This window comes from Phocoena sinus, chromosome 3 (assembly GCF_008692025.1).
Source record: "Phocoena sinus isolate mPhoSin1 chromosome 3, mPhoSin1.pri, whole genome shotgun sequence".
In the NCBI taxonomy this organism is placed as follows: Eukaryota; Metazoa; Chordata; class Mammalia; order Artiodactyla; family Phocoenidae; genus Phocoena; species Phocoena sinus.
In genome coordinates, this window is record NC_045765.1 from 52,190,284 (window position 1) to 52,216,966 (window position 26,683).

The 26,683-nt window shown below is 46.6% G+C and overlaps 1 protein-coding gene across 10 annotated transcripts in view; it reads right to left on the reverse strand.

Moving 5' to 3' along the window:
• Positions 1 to 207: 207 nt before the first annotated feature.
• ARHGAP26 (Rho GTPase activating protein 26) overlaps positions 208 to 26,683 on the reverse strand; it is a 519,366-nt gene continuing 492,890 nt past the window's right edge. For 6 of the 10 annotated variants that reach the window (XM_032627452.1, XM_032627454.1, XM_032627453.1 and 3 more), the window contains 2 exons: positions 22,314 to 22,405; positions 7,160 to 13,207 (listed from right to left, as the gene is read on the reverse strand). In XM_032627452.1, coding sequence (XP_032483343.1) covers positions 13,119 to 13,207; positions 22,314 to 22,405 — 181 coding nt within the window. In that variant the 3' untranslated portion in view covers positions 7,160 to 13,118. Of the gene's footprint in view, positions 2,551 to 4,019; positions 6,675 to 7,159; positions 13,208 to 22,313; positions 22,406 to 26,683 lie in introns of those variants that run through there. The other 4 variants (XR_004349277.1, XR_004349278.1, XR_004349276.1 and 1 more) reach the window with 4 other exon arrangements.

Sequence of the window (26,683 nt, forward strand, 5' to 3'; positions counted from 1 at the left end):
CTCCCACTCCATCCCTCTCCCAACCCCCTTCCCCTTTGGCAACCACAAGTCTGTTCTCTATGCCTGTGAGTCTGTTTCTGTTTCATAGACAGGTTCATTTGTGTCGTATTTCAGATCCCACATGTAAGTGATATCATATGGTATTTGTCTTCCTCTTTCTGACTCCACTTAGTATGATAATCTCTAGTTGCGTCCATGTTGCTGCAAATGGCATTATTTCATTCTTCTTTTATGGCTGAGTAGTATTCCACTGTATACATGTACCACATCTTTATCCATTCATCTGTCATGGACCTTTAGGTTGTCTCCATGTCTTGGCTACTGTGAACAGGGAGTGCTGGTATCGACTCTCTTGGCACCACTTCGAGGCTTTCCAATTCGTAGGCAGACTTCCCCAACAAGGAGACAAGAGGGCCGCCAGCAGTCCTCACAGCTTCAAATCCAGAAAGAGAAAGTCTCTCATCACGCTTCAAATCCAGAAAGAGAAAGTCTCTCATCACGACAGTCTAAGAAATCCAGAAGTTGGTTCTCAGACTTCATTAGGTCCTGGGCCCATTCCTGGATCAACCCATTACTTTGGCTGAGTGGATTTGATGATCTCATAGGACTGGCTAGGGTCACAGGTTCACCACTGGTAGGTTGGTGTCAGTCTACCCAAAATCCTGGGACCTGAGAGTAAGGGAGGGGTGGCTCCCCAGAGAAAAACTGAGGTGCTGTTAGCAGAAGAAGGGGTAATGGCTGCCAAACTGGCAAAAAACAGCTATTCCCCTTGGGGTGGAAAAGATGAAGAGCATTTGAGCCTGAGAGAACCCCGGGGGCACAAGTGGGAGACAGCACCTTGCACTTGGGTGTGGACAGAGTAGGTGCCCAATAAATATTGATAAATGAATGAATGAATGTTGGTTCAGACTGTTGTAGAATAATGAAGAGTGGGGGCCTCTGGGGCATAGGATACATAAAGGAACCTTGGAGAAAAGATGCTGGGGCCATACTGAGAAGCACCCTGTGTGCCATGCTGCTTTTTTTCAGGCCATGAGAGCTTCTGAAGGGTTTCTGATCAGGGGTGTGCCATGGTCAAAATTTGGAGGAGGAAATAAACCTTGAAAATTTTAAAGTGCTATACTAAGTGAGAGCATTATCTCCTGTGGGCCAGGAGTGCCCTGCTTGCCTGTGAAGGTTTTCCTGTGAGATGCGGAATCCCTTTATCTGAAACTCCTTGAGACAAGAAAACGGTGAGCATGTCATGGGGAAGGGTAGCAGCAGGCAATCCGAGCCCGATTAGATACACCCGCACCCCTTCAGGGCCTCCAAGTATGTAGTCCTACCCAGATGAAGGTGAAGGTCTGAACTCCAAGACACTGGAGTTTCTCAGACTCACATTTGCGGGATGGTTGAACAGGTCTGGGTGTGGCCCTCAGGGTGTGTGAACACCTTTCTTAACCAAGGAGCACTTGATGCCATGCAATTCCATGTCATGATTAGGCGTGATTTATGGGCATTCTCTATCACAACTGACTGGGGGTCCTTGACGAGAATTCCAGGATGAAACGTCTCAACACTAATGTACCCCCGGGATGAGCCAAATCGTCAAGAGATGACTTGTATCAACTGGGGTTGGAAGCGTATGGGCAGAGGGCTCGGAATGACACGATTCCTCCCTATTCTTACGAGCAGTCATGGCTGCTTCTGGTCCAGAATGGAGAACAAATGTCAGAATTATTAAAAAAAAAAAGAAAAAAGCTGTGCTTGGTGGGTTCAGGCATCAAGGCTCCTCTTTTGCTGAACTCATTCCAGGAGTGATCACACTGGAGCAGTGCTTGCCCATTTTATACTGCAGTGACTATTTCAGAACTTCTGCTTGCTTTCTGAAGCAACTTTTCTAAGAGGTGAACTACTAGAATCTCAACCGATAAATACTCAACATAAAGGATGAGGTCTCTCAAATAAAGAGGAGCAGCAGACAGAGTTCATGCTAAGAAGTCATTTGAGGATGGGGGCGAGGGGACGGCACTTACCACGCTTCCCTGATATGACGAATTCACCTGCTGTGACCTGGATACCTTGTCCCAGGATGAAGCCCTGGCACTGTGGATTTCACTAGGTCCCGGGCCTGTTCCTGAACCAACCAATCACTTTGGTTGGGTGGATGTGATGATCTCATAGCCCCAACCAGGGTCACAGGTTCACCACTGAATCGAGGATGGATGCCAGCCCACCCAACCCCATGGAACCTGAGGGTGGGGCTCCCCAAAGAAAAACTGAGGTGCTGTTATCAGAAGAAGGGGTACTGGCTGCCAAACAGGCAAAAACAACAAGGACTCCCTCCTCCCACCAAAGGGTGAGGGAAGTGAAGGACATTTGAGGGCTGGAGCTCCAGAAACCTTCCCCAGAGTTGGGACAGTGTGGGAGTTAAGAGCATCTGCCCACTGGGGTTGAATTTCTGCTCTGTTACTCATTAGCTCAGTGACTTTGAACAGGTTACCCAACCTAATATTTGGCTTCCTCCTCTCCAGGATAGGGTACCAACAGAACCTATTTCGTAGGATCGATCTGAGGATTAAATGAGATGATGCACGTAAGGCATTTAGTATAACGGAAGTGCTCCATAAATGAAACTGACTAGGTCACTGTCATCTTGACATGCAACAGTTCAACCCCACTCCGTGGGGGAGACCTGGGTGAGAGCCTCACTCTGTAAGCAGACCCTAGTGGAAGTCAGATGTTTTCTGTGCCCTAAAAGCACCCACCCACCGTCTGCTTTGAGTTCACATGCTCTTTCCTCAAGCTCTGAATTTTTAAGATCTCATGAAGTTCAAGAGGGGGGTTAAAATGCCAAAATTCTCTATTTTGGAGCATTAATAGATCACGCTAGAAACACTGGCTCTCCCACAAGAAGACACATGCTTGTGGGATTTCTCTGGCAGTCCCATAACAGCCTGAAGGTCTGTCGTCGGCAGCTGGATTGGGGTGGGGAAAGGGACCGTTTTCAAATTGTTAAAATTTTTTTTTTTTTTTTTTGCGTACATGGGCCTCTCACTGTTTGTGGCCTCTCCCGTTGTGGAGCACAGGCTCCGGACGCACAGGCTCAGCGGCCATGGCTCACGGGCCCAGCCGCTCCACGGCATGTGGGATCTTCCCGGACCGAGGTCCGAACCCGTGTCCCCTGCATCGGCAGGCGGACTCTCAACCACTGCGCCACCAGGGAAGCCCAAATTGTTAAAAATTTTAAAAAATTGCACATTATATATTGCCAGCCAGAAAAACATGGCTGAGCCCTCTGCAGGGACTGCCTCCTTGCTGTGTCCTCAAGGATGCTGGGACTGGCCAAAGATTGCAGCTGGAGTCCCTGGGGCTGCCCAGAGAACCAGGAGTGTCTGCACAGAGCTCCAGAAGCGGGGAGCTTTTCTCCCAAGATGAGGGAGCAAAGGGCTCCTTGGAGAAAAGAAAGTTTTTAATCAAAAAACTGCCTGCTCTTACTCCAGCCACTGTAAAACCAAGCTGTTTGTCAGAAATTGTACTTTCTGAAGGGCTCACTACTGCAAAGGCCGTAAGGAGGTGGTTGATATAGTTCCAAGGAGGGAGGAGGCTGATGTGGGGGACTGAAGAACCAAGTCAAAAATGGAAGGAAAAACTTCCATCCAATTAAAAAAGTTGACGCCTTTATGTAAAATCACGTGTGCATATCTATAAAGAAAATTTAAAAAGAAACTGTAAGAGCGTATGGGCTCTAGAAGCAGACAGACCTATGTTGGAATTTCAGTTTCACCACTTCTTAGCTTGTGTGACCTCCCTGATCCTCAGTTTCCTCATCTATGAAATTATAGTATTCCCTTCACATGTTTTGAGGATTCAGTGAGTTAAGGCATGTATAGTAGTGTCTGGTACCCAGTAACACAGTGATAAATGTTAGCTAATATTGTCATTTATTGAGAGGAGACAGAAGGCTAAAGACTAAGGGAGTAGGGGTACAATTCTCAGAAAGACCTTATCTGCTCATGTTCCAATCATAGTGAACTCACCTCTCTTTCTTTCTTTCTCTTTCTCTCTTTCCCCTTCATGCCTCAGTCCTTGCTGTCCTTGTGCTTTCTCTCCATTTTTCAAGATCTCCAATGTCACTTCTTTGTGAAGCTTTCTCTGGTACCTGCCTCCCAAAGAGAAAGGATCAACCTTCCCTGGAGCCCGGGACTACCCACCACACACAGAAAGTGTAGCAAATTGCACATGGTAAACTCTGGTTCTTGTAGACCTGCCATCACCGAGGCCAACTGTGAGTTCCCTGGGGACAGAGATCATGTCATACACTTCCTGATTTAAACAGCTCCTGGCACACAAGAGGTCATCACGAAGTGTTTGCTGAATGGAAGCATGAAAATAGAGGGTGACTGCTCTAAAAAGATGATGGCTCCACTCTAAGGAAAAACAGAAAGGAAATGGACAGAAGCTGCATCCTGGGAAACTTCAGTTAGACACAAAGAATTCCCTTGGTGAGAGTGTTAGATACCAGACCAAGTCCCCATGGGACAGTGTGGAATTTCCTTTAAGGGTCTTGAAAAAGGAATACTTCTTGTGGGTGGTTCTGATGCGGGTTTGCTTGAAGGCAGGTCTCCAGCCTGGTTTGAAGTTCATAAAACCACCCATAAGTAATTTAGATAACAGAGAAGGGTCTGGGCTCTTGGTCAGCTGGCCATCCAGATGGTTTCTTGCACCAAGTGCTAGCAAGGAGGCTGGGTAAGAATGTGGCTGTGTGTGTCTGAACAGAGGCTGGGAAGTCTCTCCCACAAGCCTGAATCCCGGGACGCAAGTGAATAGAGTAGCTGGCCAAGGACCACAACATCGTCACCGTGTGTTCAAGCACCCACGTCTAATGATCCCATTTCTTTCTTTCAACCGGAAGTGCAGAGGAAGACAGGAAGGAAGGACTGGAGTCCAAAGCAGTGGCCTCCCACCTCCTGTCACATGGTCAGCCCCCCAGGGGCCATCTGGCCCCTGCCGCATGCCAGGCCCTGTCCTGATGGAGGTATTAAGAGGGCGACATAAAATGTCAAACATTTGATGACAAATAATGAGCTAATTATAGGTAGAAAGTACTATGAAAGGGCAAAATGGTATGATCAGGAGAAAAGGTGGAGAAAGAAAGATGGTTCCCCTTCACTGTCATTCCTCCATCTAACACAGGCAAGGCAAGCATTACTCTCCCACATCTCTTTCACACATAAAGGTTCAGAAAAGGCAAAGAATCATTTAATAATTTAAAAAAAAAAGTCTTTCCAATAATCCACACCCCCGAATGCAAAAATGACATACAGCCACTGCGTCGAGAGGAACCTTTTAGTTTTAGGGTACACACAAGACCAAGAGGTCACCAAATGTGATTTGGTGCCTAGAGAAAGGACCTGTGAATTCAAGTCTTGGCTAAATTTGCTGGTTGGTCTTGGGAAGGCATATCGGCTACCTGGGTTTTAGCAAACAGAGCCTGGGGCAGGCCTCCTGGGGTCCATGTCACAATACACAGTGTGACAGGAGTTGCCAAGTGCTGTGGGATACAGTGAGTCAAGGCTCTGATCATTTCAGCCGAAAACCATCCTGCTTTGGTCCCCACTGGCTGATACCGGCCAGGTAACGCAGGGTGGTGGTTGTGAAGGATGCAGCCTGGCTGGGTACCGCTGCAGACTCTCCCATGCGCTGAGCCTCACCGACCCCGAGCAGGAACCACGTTGGTTAGAGGCTCCCTTGGCTGCTGTACAGGCTGAACTCAGGCAATCCTGACTAGCCCAGCACAGTTAATTAGCTGCAGCTTAGCACAGTCCTATTAAAAGCAGGGCGAGCCAAAGACACTGTCACATCTGGGTAAGAGAGACATGTGGTATCGGAGCAGAGGCTGAGAGAGAACTGAGAAAAGAAGGAATGAAAACCCTGATTTAATTCCCAAAAGAGCAAGTGTGTTTGAGGTCTGAGAAAAATCTTTCATTTACGTGATTTCAAGTATCAATCAAGTCCACGTCTAACCAAAGTGCTCTTAGGACCAATCATGCGGCCGGAGCCAATAAGCGAAAAACACCAAACCAACCACATGATGTGACACAATTTGAGCTCTGCTCTGGCTGCTAAAAGCAACAAGAAAATGAAAACCTTTCCCATTAGAAAAACCGTAAGAGTAGAAGTGATGGGGGAGTGATGGGGAGTCTGGTGGAAAGGGCAAGGACATAGATAAGATACAAATCCGTACATACATTTCATTCTCCACATGATGGGCATCAGTTATACATGTGTGCCACTCAGGGGGTCTTACCTAGGTACCATATGACCCCACACATCTATGATGCTTCAGATGCTGGGACAATTTTCCAGCACAGGGTGTAAGCTCGGTGAAGGCAGAGGTGCTGTGAATCTGTGCTGTTCATAGGGGTAAACAGCCCTTATTAAGTGGCAAATGAGGACAGTATAAACAGTTCACATGTGACCCACATATTCAAATAGTCATCCCTCAGAACGAGGCACCAGGGGATACTCACTCGCCTTCTGCTTGCCCAGGGCAAGCTTCTGGAGCCAGAAGCCTTGCCCTCCATCCCCAGAGTCCAGGCTCCCCTGCCCTCTCCTTCTGGCTCCTCTGTTCTCACAGCAGAAGCTGGGAGTGAATTGTAAACCTGGGTCCCAGGCTGCAACTCAGGATGTACCTGGAGGGGATATGATGAATGAGACAACTCAATAACATGAGCTGGCCTGGGACAGCATGTTACAAGTGACTGATTTACAACCCTGGGGGACACGCCCAGCTGTGTGGTGGGACTGTCTGTATTTTGGCTCTTTATTCCATCCTGTGTTAATGAAGTTCCAGAAAATGGTTGATTTGACGATCAAATTTAGGGAGAATAAAATATGTATTGTAGGAGATAAAGTCAGAAACATTCACTGGAATGTGACTCTTTGGGGCTTAACTGTTTAACATGCATGACAGCTTCCCCTCAAGTTCACGAGCAGTTGACCTCTCCCTAAAGGAAATCAGAGCTCCCCAGAGCACATCAGAAATCAGCACTGTGGTTGTCACCAGTGACCTCAGGAGCCCAGACTTGTGATCTTTGATCATGGTCTTTGCTTATTTGAAAAAAATATTAAAATATGCATCCTGTCAAAACTTTATCAGAAACTCAAGAAACAAACATACCACCAAATGGAAAAGTCATTTAATTCAAAAATCATACTTCCACTAGTTTCACAGGGATTGTCACATAAACCAACCAAAAGTAAGAAAGCCAAGTTTCAGAGGCCACCCAACAGAAACTGTATTTTCTTTACAGATATGCTTAGTGACACCAAAGCACATTTTTTTTTCTTTTCAAGCCTGAACATGGCAACACTGTTTTATGAATAACAGGGAAAAAGTTCTATTCTAGTCACAAGTTACTTTTTAATTACGAAATAGGATTCTACACACACCAGTCGATATTCAATACTGAATCGAAGTTTAAAACAGTGCATTTATGTTTTTCAAAAAAACATTAAAGTGCCATTTTTAAGTAGTTTACTGATATTACATCACACAGCACTTTATAATATACTCAAAGGTAGCCTAAGTTGTGAATTAAACATGCAAATATTTTCTTCTCCAAAATATGGACGAAATGTCCTTTAGAGTGCTTGTGAACACTAGCCTACTATGAACCCCTAATTGTTTATGAGTTTGATCTTTTTTTCAACATGACTCTTAATAAGTTAATAAGGAATATAGCTATAGATAGTAATCATCTGATAAATAGGAACGAAGTTTTCAAATGGCACTTAAGCTACATCTTTGCTCATTCTGATAGTCAATCGATAGCCTCTCTTGTTTCTCTGATTCTCCAACTTCAAATCTTAAAGGCTGTCAAGGCTCAGCAACCACCAGCTTAGGCGGGTTTTTCTAGAAGACAGTCTGTATCTTTACATATGTAAATGTGAGCTGTACACATACATACACAAACACACACTAATACGTATACACTTAAGAATCATCAGATGAACCTCTTTTCACAGGTTCAGGGTTGACCCTGGCATCTGGATACCCAAGGAAGCCGCGTGTAGGGTCTGTTTGGACAATTTGGTAGAAATGGTAGATGTAGAAATGACTGATGTCAAATGTCTTGGCCTCTCCAGGTAATTCTGACACTTTATCACTACTCTTGGTTCTCGCTGACTACACTAAATAGAATTTTGATGTAATAGTAATTCCTATACTCACACGGGTCCAGGACTGTGCTAAGCCTTTGCTCTCTAAGGCATTCTGCCTTGAAAAATGTTTTCATCTTGTAGTGTCCTGTAAAACTTCTGTAAAAAAATTAGCTGTGAACGTTTTATGGGATAGATTTTCCCCCCATTAAGAACTCTATTTATCCCTCTTTTTAAAAATCCAAAGTTCTTCAGGATGGTTTGCCTTTCTCTTTCTGCTCTTAGCATTACTTTATACCCAATCCTTTTTCTCCTAAGAATACAAGTGCTTCCATTAGGAGATCACATTTTAGCCAGGGCTGGCTCTGAATGACGTCTGAATTTTCTATATGGCCTCTCCCTGTGCTTTGGGAAGCTCTTTAGTTAGACAAGTACTGTAGGTGGTGAAAGGAAACAAGCTAATTATGACTTGGTGGAGTCTGGTCTCAGGCATGCTGTAGGTTTGTGCAAGGTCCATTATTCTATGGCTGTTGTCATTTGGAGGTTACATTTAAAGAAAAGTGGTTCAGCACCCAGAACACCAGCCTGGCTGCCAAACACATTTGAGCATGATAAGATACATTTTTTAAACGCCGACACAGGGTGTGTGAGAGGACACCCAGTTGACTTGAAAGAGATGTGGGGCAGGGCTGTCTAGGTAAATGATTACTGTCAAGTTTGCCAGTCATGACAGATTAACTCCCTAGACAGTATAGCCAGGACATTCCTTTTAAAGTCAGGTAGCTAAGTGGCTGTTTAGTTTCTTCAGGGCTGGCTACCTACTTGGGTAACACGGTTGCTCATAAAACATTCGATGCTAGGGCGAACTGTGAGTGCCATGATGGCCACTGCTGTACCTGGGAGTCCTGGGTCTATAAAAATGGATGTTCCAGACTTGCTTCTTCTGGAAACAGAAGCCAGAGGATGAAAGGTGCCAGTAGACAGTCATGAGTAGTTGATCATGTTATGTTCAGTCGATTATTTCTGTCTCCCCACTCCACAATCATGGATGTTTTTAGAGTCTATACAGTCAAGACAGAGCTTTTGGTGTGACAGGGGTTGCTGTTTTCAAGAGACACAAACTCTGACGGTAGAAGGACTTCCCTGTGAGTTACAGGTATGGCACACATAACTGCAACAGTGGCAAACAGTGAAATCACCTTGTCACTAGCATGACTCTGTGTTGCTAATGCCGGCTGGCCAATACCCGATTGTTCATTTATTCTCCTTCTCTTTGCCTTTCTATCCAAAAAGCACTCAGCAAGAGGACATGAACTGGAATTATGCTGAAGAAACAAACAAACAAACCCCAGTTTGGTGTGACAGAAGAAAACACACATTGGCTGTAGAAATACTAAAACACTAAGCTAAAAACCGGCTCCAATCCTAGGATACAAAGGCCAGCAGTGCTATACAGGGTCCATCCCTCTATGTCCAGATTTGAAAACAGAAGAGAATATCATCAGTCTTGAGCAAGCCAGGACTTTATTTGCCAGGGCGGTGGGGGAAGAATGTGAAACTAGTTGTCTTCTCAAGGCATGGCATTCTGTAACTACAGAACTCTGCTGAGTACCTGGAGGAGGTGGGAGAGACTGATCTTGATGCCCCCAAAAGACTCAGGCTATGTCTGCCTACCTGATCCCAGGGCCTTCCAAAAGCAACACGAGGCTCCTAGGAAAGCTCAGGGATTTTGTGCAATAGTATTCCACTCTGATACCCTAGTGTGCCCCAAGATTCCCTATTCCAGAAGACAGAGTTAGAGGTGGGGAGCAAAGACAGTGGAGGGTAAAAGCTATTTTCAGCCTTCAAGTTCCTTCTTATTTGTCGGCTCATATCCTGAACAGTGTCTCCAGTTCTGTAGACGATGGGAAGGAGGGGAGCCTGGCCAGGGTAAGGAAGCAGAGCAGCCATCTGTCAGGGCCCAGCACGGCCCAGAGAAGCTGGGAAGGGGTCTACCTAAAATTCCCATTGGCAGTAGCTCCATTTCCCTCGGCTTTGGATCAGAGGCAAATGAGGAGGGAGGCACATGCTTCCAAGTGGTCAAGCTGGGGCCAAGTGTCGGCAGGTAAGCTTCAGAGGAACTTCCAAATCCAGGGCCTGGGACTTCCGGCCGTCCCCACGTTAGCTCTAATCAAGGTTCCAATGGGGCAGGTGGTGATTTCAAACGTCCGATGTGTTAAAAGCGTTATGTTGCACTCTATTTGGGAAGCACAGTGGTATAGAGTGTGCTTGTCCCTCTAGCCCCTTTGAACAGGTCCCCAAGCTGTTCAAAGTCCGCAGGGAGTAGGTATAGCCTGCTCATATAGCCTGCTCATACGTGCCCTTTCTTCTTGGGTTTTCAATGATAGCTTTCCTAAGTCCCATCTCGGTCTTCTCCAGTCTTAATTCTTGTTCCCTGATTCAGTGGTGGTGTCTCGCTCACTGCTGGGTGAGCTCCTGGGTAATAGCTGTGTCATCCTTGAGCTGATGGAATGAATCACAATGACAAACTCCTATTAACTTTAAAGTCATCTAGAAAGCTATAACAGCACAATCTCCACCCCTCTTTGGAGGTTTTTCTTTGTCTTATTTTGGAGCTATAGGGAATCTGAGATGAATAAACATGTTTAGGGAAAGGGGAAGAGGCAGCATGTCAAGAACTAAAGATCCTTAAGAAGCCAGGTTTTCTTGGAACTTAGACACACACATTTGCAAACTAGCTTGGACTCCTTTATAAAGCCTTAGAAGATGCGCGGAAGAGTAAGATACAAGGAGCATGCAATTATCCCGTCTTCTGTCCTGGTACCTTGGGGTATCAAGAAATACACCTGAGAAGAAAAATGAAAAAAAAAAAAAAAAAAATCTAACCCCTGGCCTCACCTGTTTAAATCCTGAGCTTCATCTTACTACTGGGTAGGAGTTCTTGGAAAAGTTCATTGCCTGAAGATGCTCCTTCCATCTCCAAATCCAAAGCCCAAGAAATGCTCAAAAAACCACATCTGGATAAAGAAGACTGAACACCATTAATGTGTCACGCCCACCAACAAGAGCCAGCAGAGTGTGTGGAAATATCTTCTCCTTCCTCAAGGCCAGAGAAGGGATGATCTTGACTCTCTTCGACCTTGTGTCCCCTCTCTCCCTCATATACACACCTGTTCAGCAATCAAAGCTTAAATGTGTGAAGCAACTAGCTTATAGAATATCAAATATAAAACTTTGCCATATAGTATTTCAAATCACTCTATTTACACGTTTATCTTTTCAAAAAAAAATGTAAAAGATACAGTAATTCAACACAATTCAAGTTTTTCTTTTCCTCTTTAAAAGTTCCCTCAAGAAGAATTCCAGAAGCAGGACACACTCTGGAACAACGCCACCACCCCGAGGGGCTCCTGTCCTGGAGAGCTTGACAGTCCCTCACTTCGGAGTTTGTCTGCCCAGAATCACTCTTGCAAGGACATTCAAGTGTGGAAATACTGGGACTCTCTTCTTTGGAAAGCCAAGTGAATTTGAAATGTCCAGGCCAAACTTCCCCACCCAAGGCAGTCTTCCACATGACCCAGCCCCTTCTGGACCAGGAAATTCTCTTTCTCAGAAGGTACCCATCCCACCTTCCATGCCCCAACCTTCTGGCATCCTCCTAAATCACAATGGCTTATGATATTAGTCTCATGCCTCAAAAGCCTGAGAAACAATTCCCTTTTTCTGAGTGGCAGTGAACATGTATGTCCTTTTAAACTAGAGGCCATGGGGTTAGTCCAGGAATCATGCCTGAAAACTGCCAGGGCACCAGTGCTGAGCAGCCCAGGGCACTGCCAGGGGGCTAGTCAGTGAAGGGCTACAGGCAGGCAAGGACAGGGGAAGGGACAGGTGAACGGGAGGGAATGAGTCAGAGGGAGGGTATTTCCCTTTGGGAGGCAGCATGTTGCCCTCTAGAAAGCAGACACTAGTTGCATGGAAGAACAGAAATATTAAGCCTGTATGTAATTTAATCTCAAGAGGTTACTAGAGTTTGTTCCAAATATATCCTGGTGCTGCTGAAATTCATCAGAAAGGGAGCAGTTCCCAGCTGCTATTCTATCTGCCCCCAAGTAGACCTTGATCTTCGGCTTCAGGTTGTTGGAAAACCATTCAAAAAACGGCCAAAAAGCAGGGAGAAAAAAATACGTCATGCAAAGAGTGTTATTTTTTGGTTTGGTTTTAGAGTAGGTTGGGTTGCCGTGGTTACGAGACAATGGCAGCCCTCGGTGGCAGAGAAGTTCCTAGCTTGGGATATTATGTTCCTAGCTTGGGAGGGGGGCCATGGGGGGGTGTGTGCTCCCCTGCATGAGAGGACTGGACAGAATTCTGCCGGTGCTGGGACAGCGGCTGCTTGAGAGATGGTGAGAGACTGGATCTTATGTAAACAGCGCCATAACCCTTCTCCATCCTGCACGCAAACAAACAGACCCAGCCGCCTATAGCACGGCAGGTCTCAAGTATTTAGAGGTGGGGTAGAGAGAGTGTCTACTGTAAACAATAGCTGTGGATCCAGACTGGATCTCAGGCCACTGCCCAGCCCTGTCAGAGCCAGCTATACTGCAACCTCCTGGGGACTGCTTACATCTCACTTACTTCCTTTATCAGAAGGTTGGGGTTTGGATGACTACTGAAACAAAATGAGCACCCCACGTAGGGTGCTAAATGAGAGAAATGGCTTTGTAAGCCTTTCTTGTTATCAAAATCAAACGGCCTCCTCCGCTGATTTACTTCTGTTTCTTGCAGTATCACCGCACGTCAGCTGAGATTATCATGGGGATGGGTGACACCAGAGTTCACAGAAACATTCGTGTTGACAGGTAGCAGCAGAGTCAGTCACCCTGCACTTCTCAGCGGCGAAGAGCAACGGCCCACAACAATGGAATCAGCAGTTGTCATGGACACCATGAAAAGCTCAGCAGTTCTGCCAGGGCCCATGGTTAGAGGAACTCCACGTAGTTCTCGGGGATGAGGCCAGTCTTTCCATTCAGAGTCCCCTCCAACCAGCCAGGCTCCTGAGAGGGATGCACTGTACAGGAAGCGGGGAGAGAGTGACAAGAAATGATGTTACAGATAGGGTAGGAGGTGGACGCATACTGTGCATGTGTGAAGGAAGTTTACAGATCGGTGCAGTCGCTCGTTAAGTTACATAATTCTCAGATTTGTTTAAACCAGAGTTTCTCAACCCACTGGGGGACCTGGTGAAGGTCATTCTGAACTTTCTCCATAATTAAAAGGGGAAGAGACACAGGCATTCAAAATTCTGCATACAATTTTAGGAGTTTCAAGGACTTTCTGAAGTTCCTGGTTTAAACTATAAAGAAGTAACAGACTTCTGCATTTTCGGTTAGAGGTCACAGTTATGATATTCCACCTATATATTTACGTAGGTATCCATCCATCCATCCCTGTACTCATTTACTTACCCAGTGTTGACTATGTACCAGATAAAGTACCTATGGAGGACTGCTAAGAACTAGTCCCTAAAGATATGTAGCTCCTAATCATGCCTTGTACTTCCCTCCGAATCCATACCCTCTGCTTCTAATTTCCTTGCAAATTCCCTCTGCAATTTTTTTTTTTTGTATTTTATAGTCTTCAAATAGCCCTCTCGTGGTTCCAACCATACCCTTCTTTAGTTTTCTTTCCTGTTCTCTGGAGTTTTCCTCCTTCCTATACACAAGTCTGAAAGCTGTCTTCTCCCTCTCTCTACTGCAATTTTAAAAACTTCTACCCTTTTGATTTTTCCATATCCAAAGAATATATACCCAATGTTCTGTGATGTCACAAGCCATCTCCATGGAAACTACTGTGATACTGTAAAAATTATATACAATCCAGCTGAGTCTGCAAAGCAGCCAACAGCAGGAAGGAAGAGAGAAGGAATCCTGGACTTGGAGAGGAGGGTTGTTCATGTTTTTTGAACTGGGAATATACAAATCACTCTTGGGCGAGGCAGGACATTTGTTCTTACCGTTTTAGGGAAACTCCAATCCTTCCAGGTTGTTTGGAGAGAATGAATTCTCCTCTATTCCCTTCCTAGGCCAATTAAGTGACTTCCTGAGCTTGTTTTAGAAAAGCATTTCCGCCCACAACACTACTATAAAACTCTAGTTTCAGTTTGTAGGGAAATAAGAAAGAACAGAGACCAAAGGAAGTAAATGGAGAAGCAACAGAAGGACACACACTGAGGTTCATAGAAGATCATGGTCAACCTTGGCTAGATCTTGAAGGCTTCTTTAGGAAAAAGACAAGGTCAATCATCTATGAGGTGGCCTCCAACATGTTTCCCTGATTTCATATCTCTAGGCCTCAGGAATAAACCCAAGTAGCGAGGGTACTTCGGATTCATGACACCACACAAGGAGGAGTCTGGGGGAGAAGTGCCATGGAAGAAAGAACACAACACAACTTAAAAGCAACCTGGTCTCTCCGACAACCAAGATCTCCCAGCCTACCGCTAAAATGCTAGCACCCAAACACCCCTGCCTTCTGCCCATCCATCCAGCTCATACTGCCAAGATCACTTCAGTTTCTTCAACCTATCAAGTGATAATAAAACTCTCTCCCCCTCTGTGGGTTCTTGTGAGGGTTCAGGAACCAATATGGAGAAAGCACAGTAAATACTCAGTACAGATGAGTCAGTAGGAGACCCTGTGTCATTTGATCAGTCATTCAGAATGGTCAGCAGGATCCTCCTGGTAAAAACCAAGTAAGGACCTGGTCTCCACAACCACCTAAACTTGGGGAAATCTCAGATGTTCAGAACCAAAACCAAACAAATCAAACTCACTCCCCAAAACAAAAGACCTAGAAAGAAGAAACCAACCAAACACACAAAACGAAAAACAACAAAAAAAGACAAACCCTCCGCCCCCATTTGACAGCAAAGCTCCTAGTTGAGTTGTTGTTCTACCGGATGCACCGAGTCCCTCTCTTTCAGACTTTCTCCCTTCCTGGCCAGCTGTTCAAACACAGCTCAGGTGCAGAGGCGGTAATGTCTGTAAACATCAGAAATGGAATTTGCAGAATAAGGGGAGAATCAGAGGGGACAAAGGAGGCCCTCCAAACTAGAGAACGAGAGCTATGTCATGGGGGAAGACAAGGGACAGTGCAGCCTTTGGGTCAGATTGCTGACTCAGAGGAGTCAGCAAGTCAGGCTTTAGTAAGGGATGGTACCAGACCAGGTGCAACAGAAACACCTGGATGCTTATTAAAACTGTAGATTCCTAGGCCCCAGCACACATCAGTTACAGCAGAATCTATAGGAGTGGGGCTCAGGGATCTGCATTTTAACTCATTCACATAAAGTTAAGCTATAACTCTTCTGTGCCAAAATGCCTCTGTAATAAGGGTGATAATAAGAATTAACTAGTGGAGGACAGAGGCAGCCCCAGATGCCTCTGGCTTTCTGTTGTCTTTCGTTGCCCTTCCTCACACTTGAAGGCTTAGCTGAAGCCCTACCTCCTCCATAAATATCCTCATGGAACCCCATCTACCTGCTCCCTCCCTTCCCCTGGAACGCTCATAGTACATTCCACATATTATTCATAGGTCCTTTTTTTTTAAAGAAGATGTTGGGGGTAGGAGTTTATTAATTAATTAATTAATTTTTGCTGTGTTGCGTCTTCGTTTCTGTGCGAGGGCTTTCTCTAGTCGCGGCAAGCAGGGGCCACTCTTCATCGAGGTGCGCGGGCCTCTCACTATGGCGGCCTCTCTTGTTGCGGAGCACAGGTTCCAGAGGCGCAGGCTCAGTAGTTGTGGCTCACGGGCCTAGTTGCTCCACGCCATGTGGGATCCTCCCAGACCAGGGCTCGAACCCGTGTCCCCTGCACTAGCAGGCAGATTCTCAACCACTGCGCCACCAGGGAAGACCCATAGGTCCTTTTAATGCTGTTCAAATGTGTTAAGCTTTGTTTCCCTAACTAGTTTTTTTTTTTTTTTTGCGGTACACAGGCCTCTCACTATTGTGGCCTCTCCCGTTGTGGAGCACAGGCTCCGGACGCGCAGGCTCAGCATCCATGGCTCACAGGCCCAGCCGCTCCGCGGCATGTGGGATCCTCCCGGACCGGGGCACGAACCCGTGTCCCCTGCATTGGCAGGCGGACTCTCAACCGCTGTGCCACCAGGGAAACCTCCTAACTAGTTTTTTAGTGCATTTAATTTTGTATTCTATCACTCAACATTCTTCACTGACTCCCCTCTGGTGAATTATAATGATAGAAGCGAACACGCTACAAATGATGACTGGGAAACAGCCGTGGACTCAGAGAGTTAAATATTTATTGACTCACTCGGACCTAAGGATCCTAGCTTGTATTATTATTTTCCCTATTTTACAGATGAGAAAATTAAGGCTCAGAGAGGTAAATTAGTTTATTCAGGCTCCCAACGGTAGAACCAGAATTTGAATCCAGCTTGCTTGATCCCAGAGACCGAGCCCTTTTCCACTACATTATGCCTCTATCCAACCAGAGAATGTGATCCTTGAGGATAAGAATGATGATGCTCACGGTGAGCACATACTAAGCAGTGGGCCCTTTGCTAAGTGCTTCCTCTGCATCACCTCTTTCCACCTTCAGAAGGACTATGGAGTTGGTTCTATTATCCTCATCTTACTGATGAGAAACTGAGGCTCAGAGAAGTTAAGCACCTTGCCCCAAATTACACAGCTGGTAGATGATGGAGGTGGATCTGAACTCAGGACATCTGACCCTAGGGTCTGTGGTCTTAAGCACTACCACTTTGGCCTAGCCTAATGCTCTGGACATGGAGGATGCTCATCGTAAGTACTCGTTGGGTTGAATCGCACCAATGTCCAACCTTCTGAATTGCACCAGTGTCCCATGTGCTATATAAACACACAAGGTGTTGCAGTGAGCTGCCTGGGCAGCTCTCCAGCCCAGCAGGCATACAATAAATATAAGCTGCTGCTGACACGGGCGTGCTTCCTGCCAACTACTCTCTCTCAGCTCAATCCATATACACTCCATACACCCCTGCACAGGCAACTCATGCTCTCCCTGCTCCTTTGCTCACGGTGAATAAGGAACAAGTGTGTGACTAAGATCTCTAACGGCGGGCTGCCCCACAGGGAAGTAGCACTGGCTGGAACAGGTGCAGACCCCCGTGTAGTTGGACGCATGGGCTCATTTAACAAACGTTCATTCAGCACCTACCACGAGCCACACACTGTGCTAGGTCCCTGCACATAGGATAGAACAAGCAGATGAGATTCTGCTCTTGGGGAGGGACCATCTACAGTAAGTAAGCATGCAATTGTAGGTGGTGATGAGGGGAAGGAAAGAGACGGGGATAGGGAAGTGGGTGGGTGGCCAAGAGTTCGAAAAGCTAAAACCCAAATAATCCACAGGAGCCAGCCAGGCAGTGGGTAGTGCAAGTGTAAAGGCCCCAAGATGGGGAGAAGCTTGTTGTGATTTCAGAACAGTGGTGTGTAAGTTTTTCTTGAAAAGCCGGCTCGTCAATGTGTAACTACTCAACTCTGCCACTGTCTTGCTATAGATAATATGTAAACACAAAGGCATGAGTGGCTGTGTTCCAGTGAAGCTCTATTTACAAAAGCAGGCAGCGGGCTGGATTTCACTGGCCGGTCATAGTTTGCCAGCCTTATTCGAGAGCATAAAGAAGCCTGGGAGGCTGCTTTGTATCAAGGGAGGGTGAGAGGGGGCCACACGGCAGGGGCGGGACCTGCAGGTCCTTGTCAATAATTCTAAGAACAACAGGAGGCAAGATAACATGATGTGACTTCCATTTCTCAAAGATCAATCTGGCTGCTGTGTAGAGCCTGGGTTATGGGGTAAGAGTGTACGTAGCAAGACCAGTGAAGCAGCTGGTGGAAACGCCCGGGGGAGACATGGAGAGGCTGAGGAGGCTGAAAGACTCCGCCGAGGAACCCTCTGGGAACCCCGCTGCTTGAGATAGCCTTTATCAGCAAAGGAAACCCAGGGCAGCCCTGCTGTGCACTCACATTGCACCCGGTACCCCAGCAATGAAGGATCCAGCCCATGTCAGTTCTTGATAAAAGTATCCCAAGAACCCAATTTTAGTGAACGCCATGTGAATATTCCAGGTATCACTAATCATGTTGCTTCTAGATGACTAATGTTCCTGAGAACGTGAGTTATTTTTCTTTCCAGTTACTGTATGAGGTGCTCTTGGTGAAATGGCCAGTTTCCTAGTATATTGGCAAGGGCTGACACTGGAGTTATTTCTGAGTATTGCACAGCCATTGCCCACTGCACAAAGTCCAAGAGCTGACTGAGCAGCCTCTCCAGATTCACAGTGGGCCCCTGGAATCCAGAGGCTTGGAGATTAATCATTACGAACAATAGACTTTCCCCTCAAGGTGCCCCTCCCTCTTCCTCCTCCTCCTTTCTTCTTCTTGATCCTGAAAAAAGACAAGACACACACACACACACACACACACACACACACAGACACACACACACTCACTCACTCACTCTAACTCTGTCATAAGGAAACTTTCTTCTGATTGGTCTGATGATTTAATCTGACAGCTACAGAGCATCCAACTTATACCGTCCTTACCTGGAATCTTCAGCAACAATTATACAAGAGAGAGTACAAGGAAAAAGAGCTCTCTAACACGTGAATAGTGCTTTCCCCCTTTAATGCCCGATTACTCCTAAAGAGGTGAAGGGATGGGGAAAGTAGGGTCGAGGTAGTATTTTCTAAAAATTGGACATCATAAAATATTACCGTCCAACCAGTCTAAAATCTGGATGGACATTTTGTCAGATCCTTCTTCGACGGCAGCTCAGTCAACACTGTGAGGTGTTGTCTTTGGGGCTTAGTTTGGCCTTTTGCTCTTCAGGGAATTGGAAAAGGTCACTGGCATTGCTAGTTAAAAAGAAACTAGTGTCAATGAACGCTGCCCCTGGAGACCATGGGAAGGCGGGGTAAGGCCTCTGACTCTCTCCTGCTCTCATCTGTCCTTGTGGGATTTATGACAATTACTGAGTGGAGGGGCGGGAGTAGTAACAGAACCTGCTGGGAAGGAAAGGACTTGGCAGTTAAAAATCAAGTGTCTTTTAATTTCTTTCTTTGGTTAGCTAGTTAAACCACTTCAAAAAGGAGACTTAAAAACTGAAGAAGGTGGGAATGCCAAGTGGTGCAACCCCTCTAGAAATCAGTTGGGCAGTTCCTCCAACAGTAAAACCTAGAGTTACCATATGACCCAGCAAGCCCATGCCTTGGCGTATCACCAAGAGAACGGAAAACCTACGTCCCCACAAAAACTTGTATGCATGTGTCTATAGCAGCATTACTTATAACAGCCAAAAAGTGGAAACAATCAATATGTCCATCAATCGATGAATGGATAGACAAAATGTGGTATATCCATACAATGGAATATTACTCATCAATAAAAAGGAATGAGGTTCTGAGGCTTACTACAGCACGGATGACACTGAATATAGTGCCAAGCAAAATAAGTCAGTTACAAAGACCATGTACTGTATAATTCCACTCTCATGAAACATCCAGAGCAGGCAAATTTACAGTGACAGAAAGTAGACTAGTGGTTGCCTAGGTGGCATGGAGTAGGGTTGGGGTAAATGGGGCATGACTGCTAAAGGGAACAGGGTTTCTTTGGGGGTGAGGAAGATATTGTGGAATTAGATAGTGATGATGGTTGCCCAACTTTAAATATACTAAAACCCACTGAACTGTACATTTTAAATGGGTAACTTGTATGGTATGTGGCTACCTCAATAAAGCTCTTTAAAAAATGGAAGAGGGCTGCACTCAGGAAGAGGAGTCCCAAACAAGCCACACACACACACACACACAGACACACACACACATACAGACCTTCTGAGAGCTTAAACCAACTCTTCCCCCGGGATCGGGGGTCCTTTGTGTTGTCAGAGTGAAGAGCTGATAGGAACACGGCAGTCCCTTGCCCATGGGAGTAGTGGACTGTGGTTTAGAGGACAGACCTTTAAGCTCTGGACTCGCCTGTAGATGTAGGCATCTCTCAAACCTTGCTCACTGGTCGGCAGAAGGCCCTCCCCTGTCGACAGCATAGGACATGGAGCCTGTGCATGCACCCACTCTGATTCGTCTGCCGTGCGAACTGTGTCATGTTATGGCTGGGCAGTGACTCTCCCACATCGGCCTGTTCAGGGGACACTCTCCAAGGACATGGTCTTGGACAGCCTTCAGGGGACCCACTCCTACAGGTGTGCCAGGACCTAAAAGCTCTAGCTGCTGACAGGAGAGGCAGCTGGGCTGGCTGTTTGTACGCGTTGATTTTTAAAGGACCCAAATGAAAGTCAGCGGAACAAAGGTTTAAGGACAGTGCTTTAGAGGCTTTGAGAACCCTAAGTGAGGATGCAGGCCCAGAAAGCCACACGCAGTTGTAGGCTCATCCCCAGCCCTGTTGGCTCAGAAGGTCGAGGTCTGCCGAGTGGGACCTGGGAATCCCCCAGGTGCTCTGTGACCTCTTTCCCGTTCTGTCTACCCATATGCCTGATTACTATCTCTGCCATGCTGAGTGCAGGGGCTGGCCACACGGGGGGGGCAGTCCCTTTGCATATGGATGCAGTCAAGGCTGTTCCCCAGGAGCCCATCTCTGCTCTGGCTGGGACCTCAGGGCCCTTACAAATAACCAGGACCCAGGGTGTCTAGCTAGGTGCAGTACCTACTGCCCAGCTGGGCTGTAGCAGCTAAAAAGGAAACACTGTCACTGTGAACCATCAGAGCATCAGGGTCTTTTTCTGAGATGGACGTAACGAAGTGATGGCCATCATCGTAACAGTAACACCACACCGAAAGCTTAATATGTGTTGAGAACTATTTTAAACGTGTGATGCACACTACCTCAATTTTCTCTCAGAGCTGTCTGGTATCTTTCTATGACAGAGGAGAGGACTGAGGCACAGAGAGGTTAAGTCACTGCTTGAGGTCACATAGAATCACGTGGTCAAGTCAGGGCCTGCGCTATGGTTGCCTGAATCTAGAGTTCAGGCTCTCCAGTGCTACATGGGAGCCTTGGCTGCCCTGCATTTCTGGGTCTCAGGCGGGTGGTAGGAGGCACGGTCCCGACCTGGGTGGGACCGTGCAGCCGTGATGGGAAAGGAACACTGGGTAGTGTGCACTCACCCCTGCCAGGGAACCCTGCCTCACCCCACCTGAGGTCAAGAAGGGAGGCCCAGAAAATGTCCAGTTCCTGAAACCAGACAGCTGGTTTTTGCTTCCTCCTTTGAGCAAAACAAACAGACCCTTTTACCCAGGGATCCAGAAGGATTAACCCCAAAGGAGAACTACATCTGGAGGAAATCTCAACTGTAACAGAAACTTGGGCCTTTCCCCAGAATCCTGATTTTTCTTGTAGGCAGATAATAAGTTATGACAAATTATAACAACAATTCCATCAAATTGCATTTTGAAAAATATTCCCCCCCCCTTTTTTTTTTTTTTTAGGGAGGAAAACAAACAAATGAAACAAGGAAACGGTGCATCAAGCAAGTCCCAGGCTCATGGGGCAAGTGCTCCAAATCCATTTTCCCATCAGGATGCCTGTGCACCAGCTGGTGCTTGGCAGGGCTGGTTTCACTGTGGGGTCATCTACCCGCTCCCGGCAGCTGGAGGAGGACGAGCAGGAATGCAGCGTAGCTTATCTGCCCGGAGCTCACCCAATGCCCCACCGTCTCAGAAACAGGCCTCTCCTGCCATGGATAGTGAATCCCACTGAACCCAAGGCTGGGCATAGCCCCTGCGGCTTTAGCCTCCTCCCTGAGCTTCTGACCACTTGCAGGATCCCCGTTCTCCACTCCTTCATCTCCTCCCTCTGTCCAGCCCCCAGATGCTCAAAACCTGTGCAGGTACCATCCCATTTAATGCCCACGACACCTCGATGACACTGGCTCTGTCACAGTGAGGAGGTGATTCCACTCGTCCTTTTTTTTTTTTTTTTTCACTCATCCTCTTTTGATAGTGGCTCCTAAAGCTCTGCCGCTGCTCTGTTATTTTGGGAAAAGACACCCCACCCCAGCCCATGCTCCTTTTTAGTCTTACCTGTTCTGTTGAGATTTTCCTTAGGTAGAAAGGAACTTTGACAACTCCAGTGATTTATTTGAGAAACTCACCATTATCGAAGACCGTCCCTGCCGTGAATGAGAGCTCTGAGTCGTGTTCCGCTTTGCAGGCATATAAGGCTTTTGCCTTCCGGAACGGTGTGCTGGGGGAAAGCAGTTTATTTAGCATTTATTTAGCATACCTCTGAAAGATATTTAATCTCTCTTCCTCCCCCTTCCCTGCAAGCCACCGAGCCTTCTCTCACGGGAAGAGCCTGACAAGGCAGTCAGATGGCAAAACACGAGGTGGAAACGTTGCAAAGGTCACCAGAGCAGAAACGAGAAATATGCAGAGAACAGCCATAAGCCTGGAAAAACCACACTTCTCGTGGGCTCACCTTGTGCCAAGTTTAAACCTGACTTGTAAGAGCTGAACAGTGGGAGGGCAGGCTGGACCCCATTTCTGGAGCAGGACTAGCTAGGGGGGGCAGTGGAGGCAGGAAAGAACCCCTAACTCTGGAGAACACTCACCGCAGACCCTGCTGAAAGTGGCCAATGCTCAGTGAGTCAAAAGGAGAAATTCTAGCAAAGCCAGGTTTCAGCTCCAGGGCCCGGGCTGATGTTGGCTCTCCCACATGTTACTTATTTCTCATTGGGCTGGTGGAGCAGGTTTCCAGAGCTGCAACTCCTGGAACCCCAGGGTAGGGCAGGGAGCAGACAAGGTGTGGGTGTGAGCGGTTACACACGTGTGCGTATGAGCATACGTGTGCACTCGTGTGGGGAGCAAGAAGGGAGGGGGGCATGATGCAATTTTTTTGTGCCTTTCTCATCCCAGGAGTGCTGACAGCCACTCTCACTGCGAATGGGAATCACTTTAAAAAACGCAGATGTCTGGGTTCTACCCTGACTTGCAGATATCAGTATTTTTATAAAGCTCTCCAAGTGACTCTCATGAGCAACCAGGGCTGAGAACCATCCTTCCAGAGCAGGGGTTGGCAAACTCCTTCTGTAAAGGGCCAAACAGTAAATATTTTAGGCTTCATGGGCCGTATGGTCTCTGTTGCATTTACTCAACTCTGCATTGTAGCACGAAAGCAGCCACAGGCAACATGTAAATGAATGAGTGTGGCTGCGTTCCACCAAAACTTTACTTACAAAACAAAGGGGGCAGGCTGGATTTGACCTAATGGCTGCAGATTGCTAACCCACATTCTAGAGTGCAAGTCGCAAGTACTGGTAAATCAATTTTTGCTTTGATATCCAACCAGTCCCAAATGAGCTATGGACTTCTCAAGGGTCACAAGAAAAATGACATTTAGCAGTCAAAAGTTGGCTCTTTATTTGCTGAAAGCAATCTCTCTCTCCCTCAAAGCCAGCATATTTAGGGGCTCTAGGGCGGAGTAACAAAAGAGCAAGTAGGTCCCCTGGGTTAGACAATTATTCAAGGGATATATATTATTTGCTTTCTCTTTATTTGGCTAATGGAGAGCCTCAACGGCCCAGGGATGCTAAACCTTCATGGCGCACTTATTTCTAGTGGCTGAATGAGTTTTAGCTGAGCCATGGTTGGTCTCAGGTAAATCCAGAAAGGGTCAGAAGAGGCAGGGCACTTTGGATCCTTATGGAACTGATGCTCTTAGAGTCACCAAGTCCAGCTTCCCTCTGGGAAAGAGGAGCCATGGATGTTTGGAAACCTATACCAGGGCCAAAAACCTGAAACTTTTAGTCTTGGTTCCATGAAAATTGAAGGAAAGATGATTTAAAGGGTCTGTTGTACAGATAAATGGTTATCCAGAATTTGTTGCCAGGGTACAGTTTACTGGTGTTCTCACTGGTCTTCTAGTAGCCAGGAAATGATAACTGGGTGGTAGAAAACTGGGAAAGTGGGAGAACACCAAGTGGGTTCGCTGGTAGTGAAGGGAAAAAGAGCCTTTAGGACATAACAGCTCCAACTAGAAACCAGCTCCTCCTGTGTACTTATCATTAATGTCACAATCAAGTTCAGGACAAGGGGCACACTCTGTGATCTAACTAAAGCAAGTCTGTGTGTTGGCCAGCAAGGGCCAAACAGCCAATGCGCCGCTAAAATTTTGTTTTTGTTTTTGGAGGGAGTAGGGAACAGAGAGGAGGAGTCATCTGGCTGTGAAACGTGTTAAAACAGCCAAAACTCCGTACGGACAGGCAAGTGGAGCCTGTGATGACATGGAAGGTGGAAGGAGAATCCAGTAGCCATGAGCCAGGGTCATTGTCCCTTGAGGATGGGGAGAGAGCACAGGGACCAGGGACAGGGAGATTAAAGGTGAGGTGAAAATCATCTGAGGCAAGGCTCCTCCGGCTGGATTTTCACAGAGGTTACTTATTAACCTCCTCAAATAAAGGGAATGGGACAAAACAGGGACAAGCCAGGGAAACCAACTGGGGTATCTAGCAGGAAGTAAGCAGAGGGAATGGCTCAAGTGCCCAAGATTATCATTCAAGGGGAGAAATTTTCCACTAATATCCGGTTTTAGGAATTTAATAATGATAACATTCAACAAAACAGTACATGAAAAATGAAAACAAAGGTCAGGAAAGAGCTTTTTTTTTTTCTTGCTTTTCTCTCAAATTGAGAGGGGACAGACAGTCTACAAGAAGGTCTTTTCCTCTGAGACTTCCTCCTGCCCCCTTGGGATGTGCACAGGAATGGGAGGGATGATAGAGGGGTGCTTAAAAAGGAGCTATTCCTGTTCCCCAGGATTAGGGTTGCCAAATAAGATACAAGGCATCTAGTTAAATCTGAACTTCAGATCAATGAGGAATACTATTTTAGTATGAGTATGTCCCAAATATTGCATGGGATATACTTATACTTAAAAAAAAAATCATTTGTTGTTTACAATTCAAATGTAACTGGGTATTCTGTATTTTCATTTCATTTGCGAACTCTGGCAGCCCTACTCAGGGGAAAGTCTTCTCTTTGTAAAAGTTTGTCAGCCCGAGTCCTCCGTCCCATGCCATACTCTCTCCCTATCAAAAGCCCTGAGCGGTTTGTGTTAGGTAGGGTTTCTACCAAAACAGATCCTGCTGGCACAGAGGTTTTGTTTGTAGGCTTTGGCTCTGATTAAAGAAATAAAAAAAATCCCCCCTAAGCATGTTTGGTTCTTGGGCTCCCTAGCTCCCTATTCTCTGCAAAGCATCTCCACACTGCACACAGAGAGCCTGAGGTGCCTGTGACTCTTCTGTGACGGCGCCCTTCAGACCTCAGCAGGGCCTTCAAGGGCGTTGAACACGCTTGGAACCTTCTGCGTGTTCATTGTTAATTTTCGCCTGTGAGCATGGCACAGGGCCAGGAAAAGCACTCAGAGGAGTTTCCCTCAATTGCCCTTGCAAACCCTGCAGAATGACAACCCACTCTGCACTGTACAGGGAGTTGGGCTCAGCTAGACTGGCAGGGCGCAACAGCTTGATCATTTAGGCATAATTTCCAGGAGCCCCTGTGTGAATCCAAGTTATGAGTTCGGGGCTGGGAGCTTTTCTAGGGGAACAAGTGAAAGGAAAGGGAACTGCTCCTCCAGAGTTCCCTTTCTCTGCTGTGCTGTGAAAAGCATCTCCATTCCTGAGCTTGAACTAACAAGCACTAACAATGCTTTGGAGAGGGGAGACCAAGCCACTTTCAGAGGAGATGTTATACAGAAGTTCATGGGCCCATTAATTAGGTCTAACTAAGTTTTTATTTTTAAAAGCTCTGCCCAGGGAAGGAAATCTGAAGCTTCATGATCTGGAAGTGGATTTGGGGGAACAGTTCATTGGACCTGAATAATGGGTGTATGCCCCCACCTCTTGGCTGCATACTGCAACAGCAATCAGGGGATTTTTGCCCTCTCTGTTGGCTAGCTCCCCAGCTGTGTCCCCATCCGTGCTCAGCTTGGCACACATGGTCAGCTCAGTGATAGCCAACTGCAAGCCCTACTCTGCCTTGCCTATTTCAAAAAGGCAGCTTCCTACAGGGGTGTGGGACAGCATCAACCAAATGGTGCCATTATAATGACGGCCAGAGTGAACAGTACTGTGTAACCATGAACCCAAACACATGGGGTGAGTAGATTCTACTGCCACTGTCCACTGCCAATCTGGAAATATCAATACTCTGGGAAAGGTGTAGCTCAAGAAGTAAAACCTGGAAATATCCTGGAAGATGGGAGTGGGGAGGTGGAGATACTGGAGAGGCAATAGGGCCCCAAAGCTTAGAGATATAAAAAAAGTGAATACCATCCAAGCAGAGTGCACTTCAGTTTTTTTAGCTGAATGATTCTACTGTCCTGAGTCCCCCAACCCATTCTGTCCAAGGGCCAATATTCTGAAGATTTTATTTCCTTTTGAACAAATTGAAGGGGCCACATTTTGGCTCTGGTTCAGGTCTCATGGGGCAATCAATGATCTAACCAGAACAGCCCGAACCATAT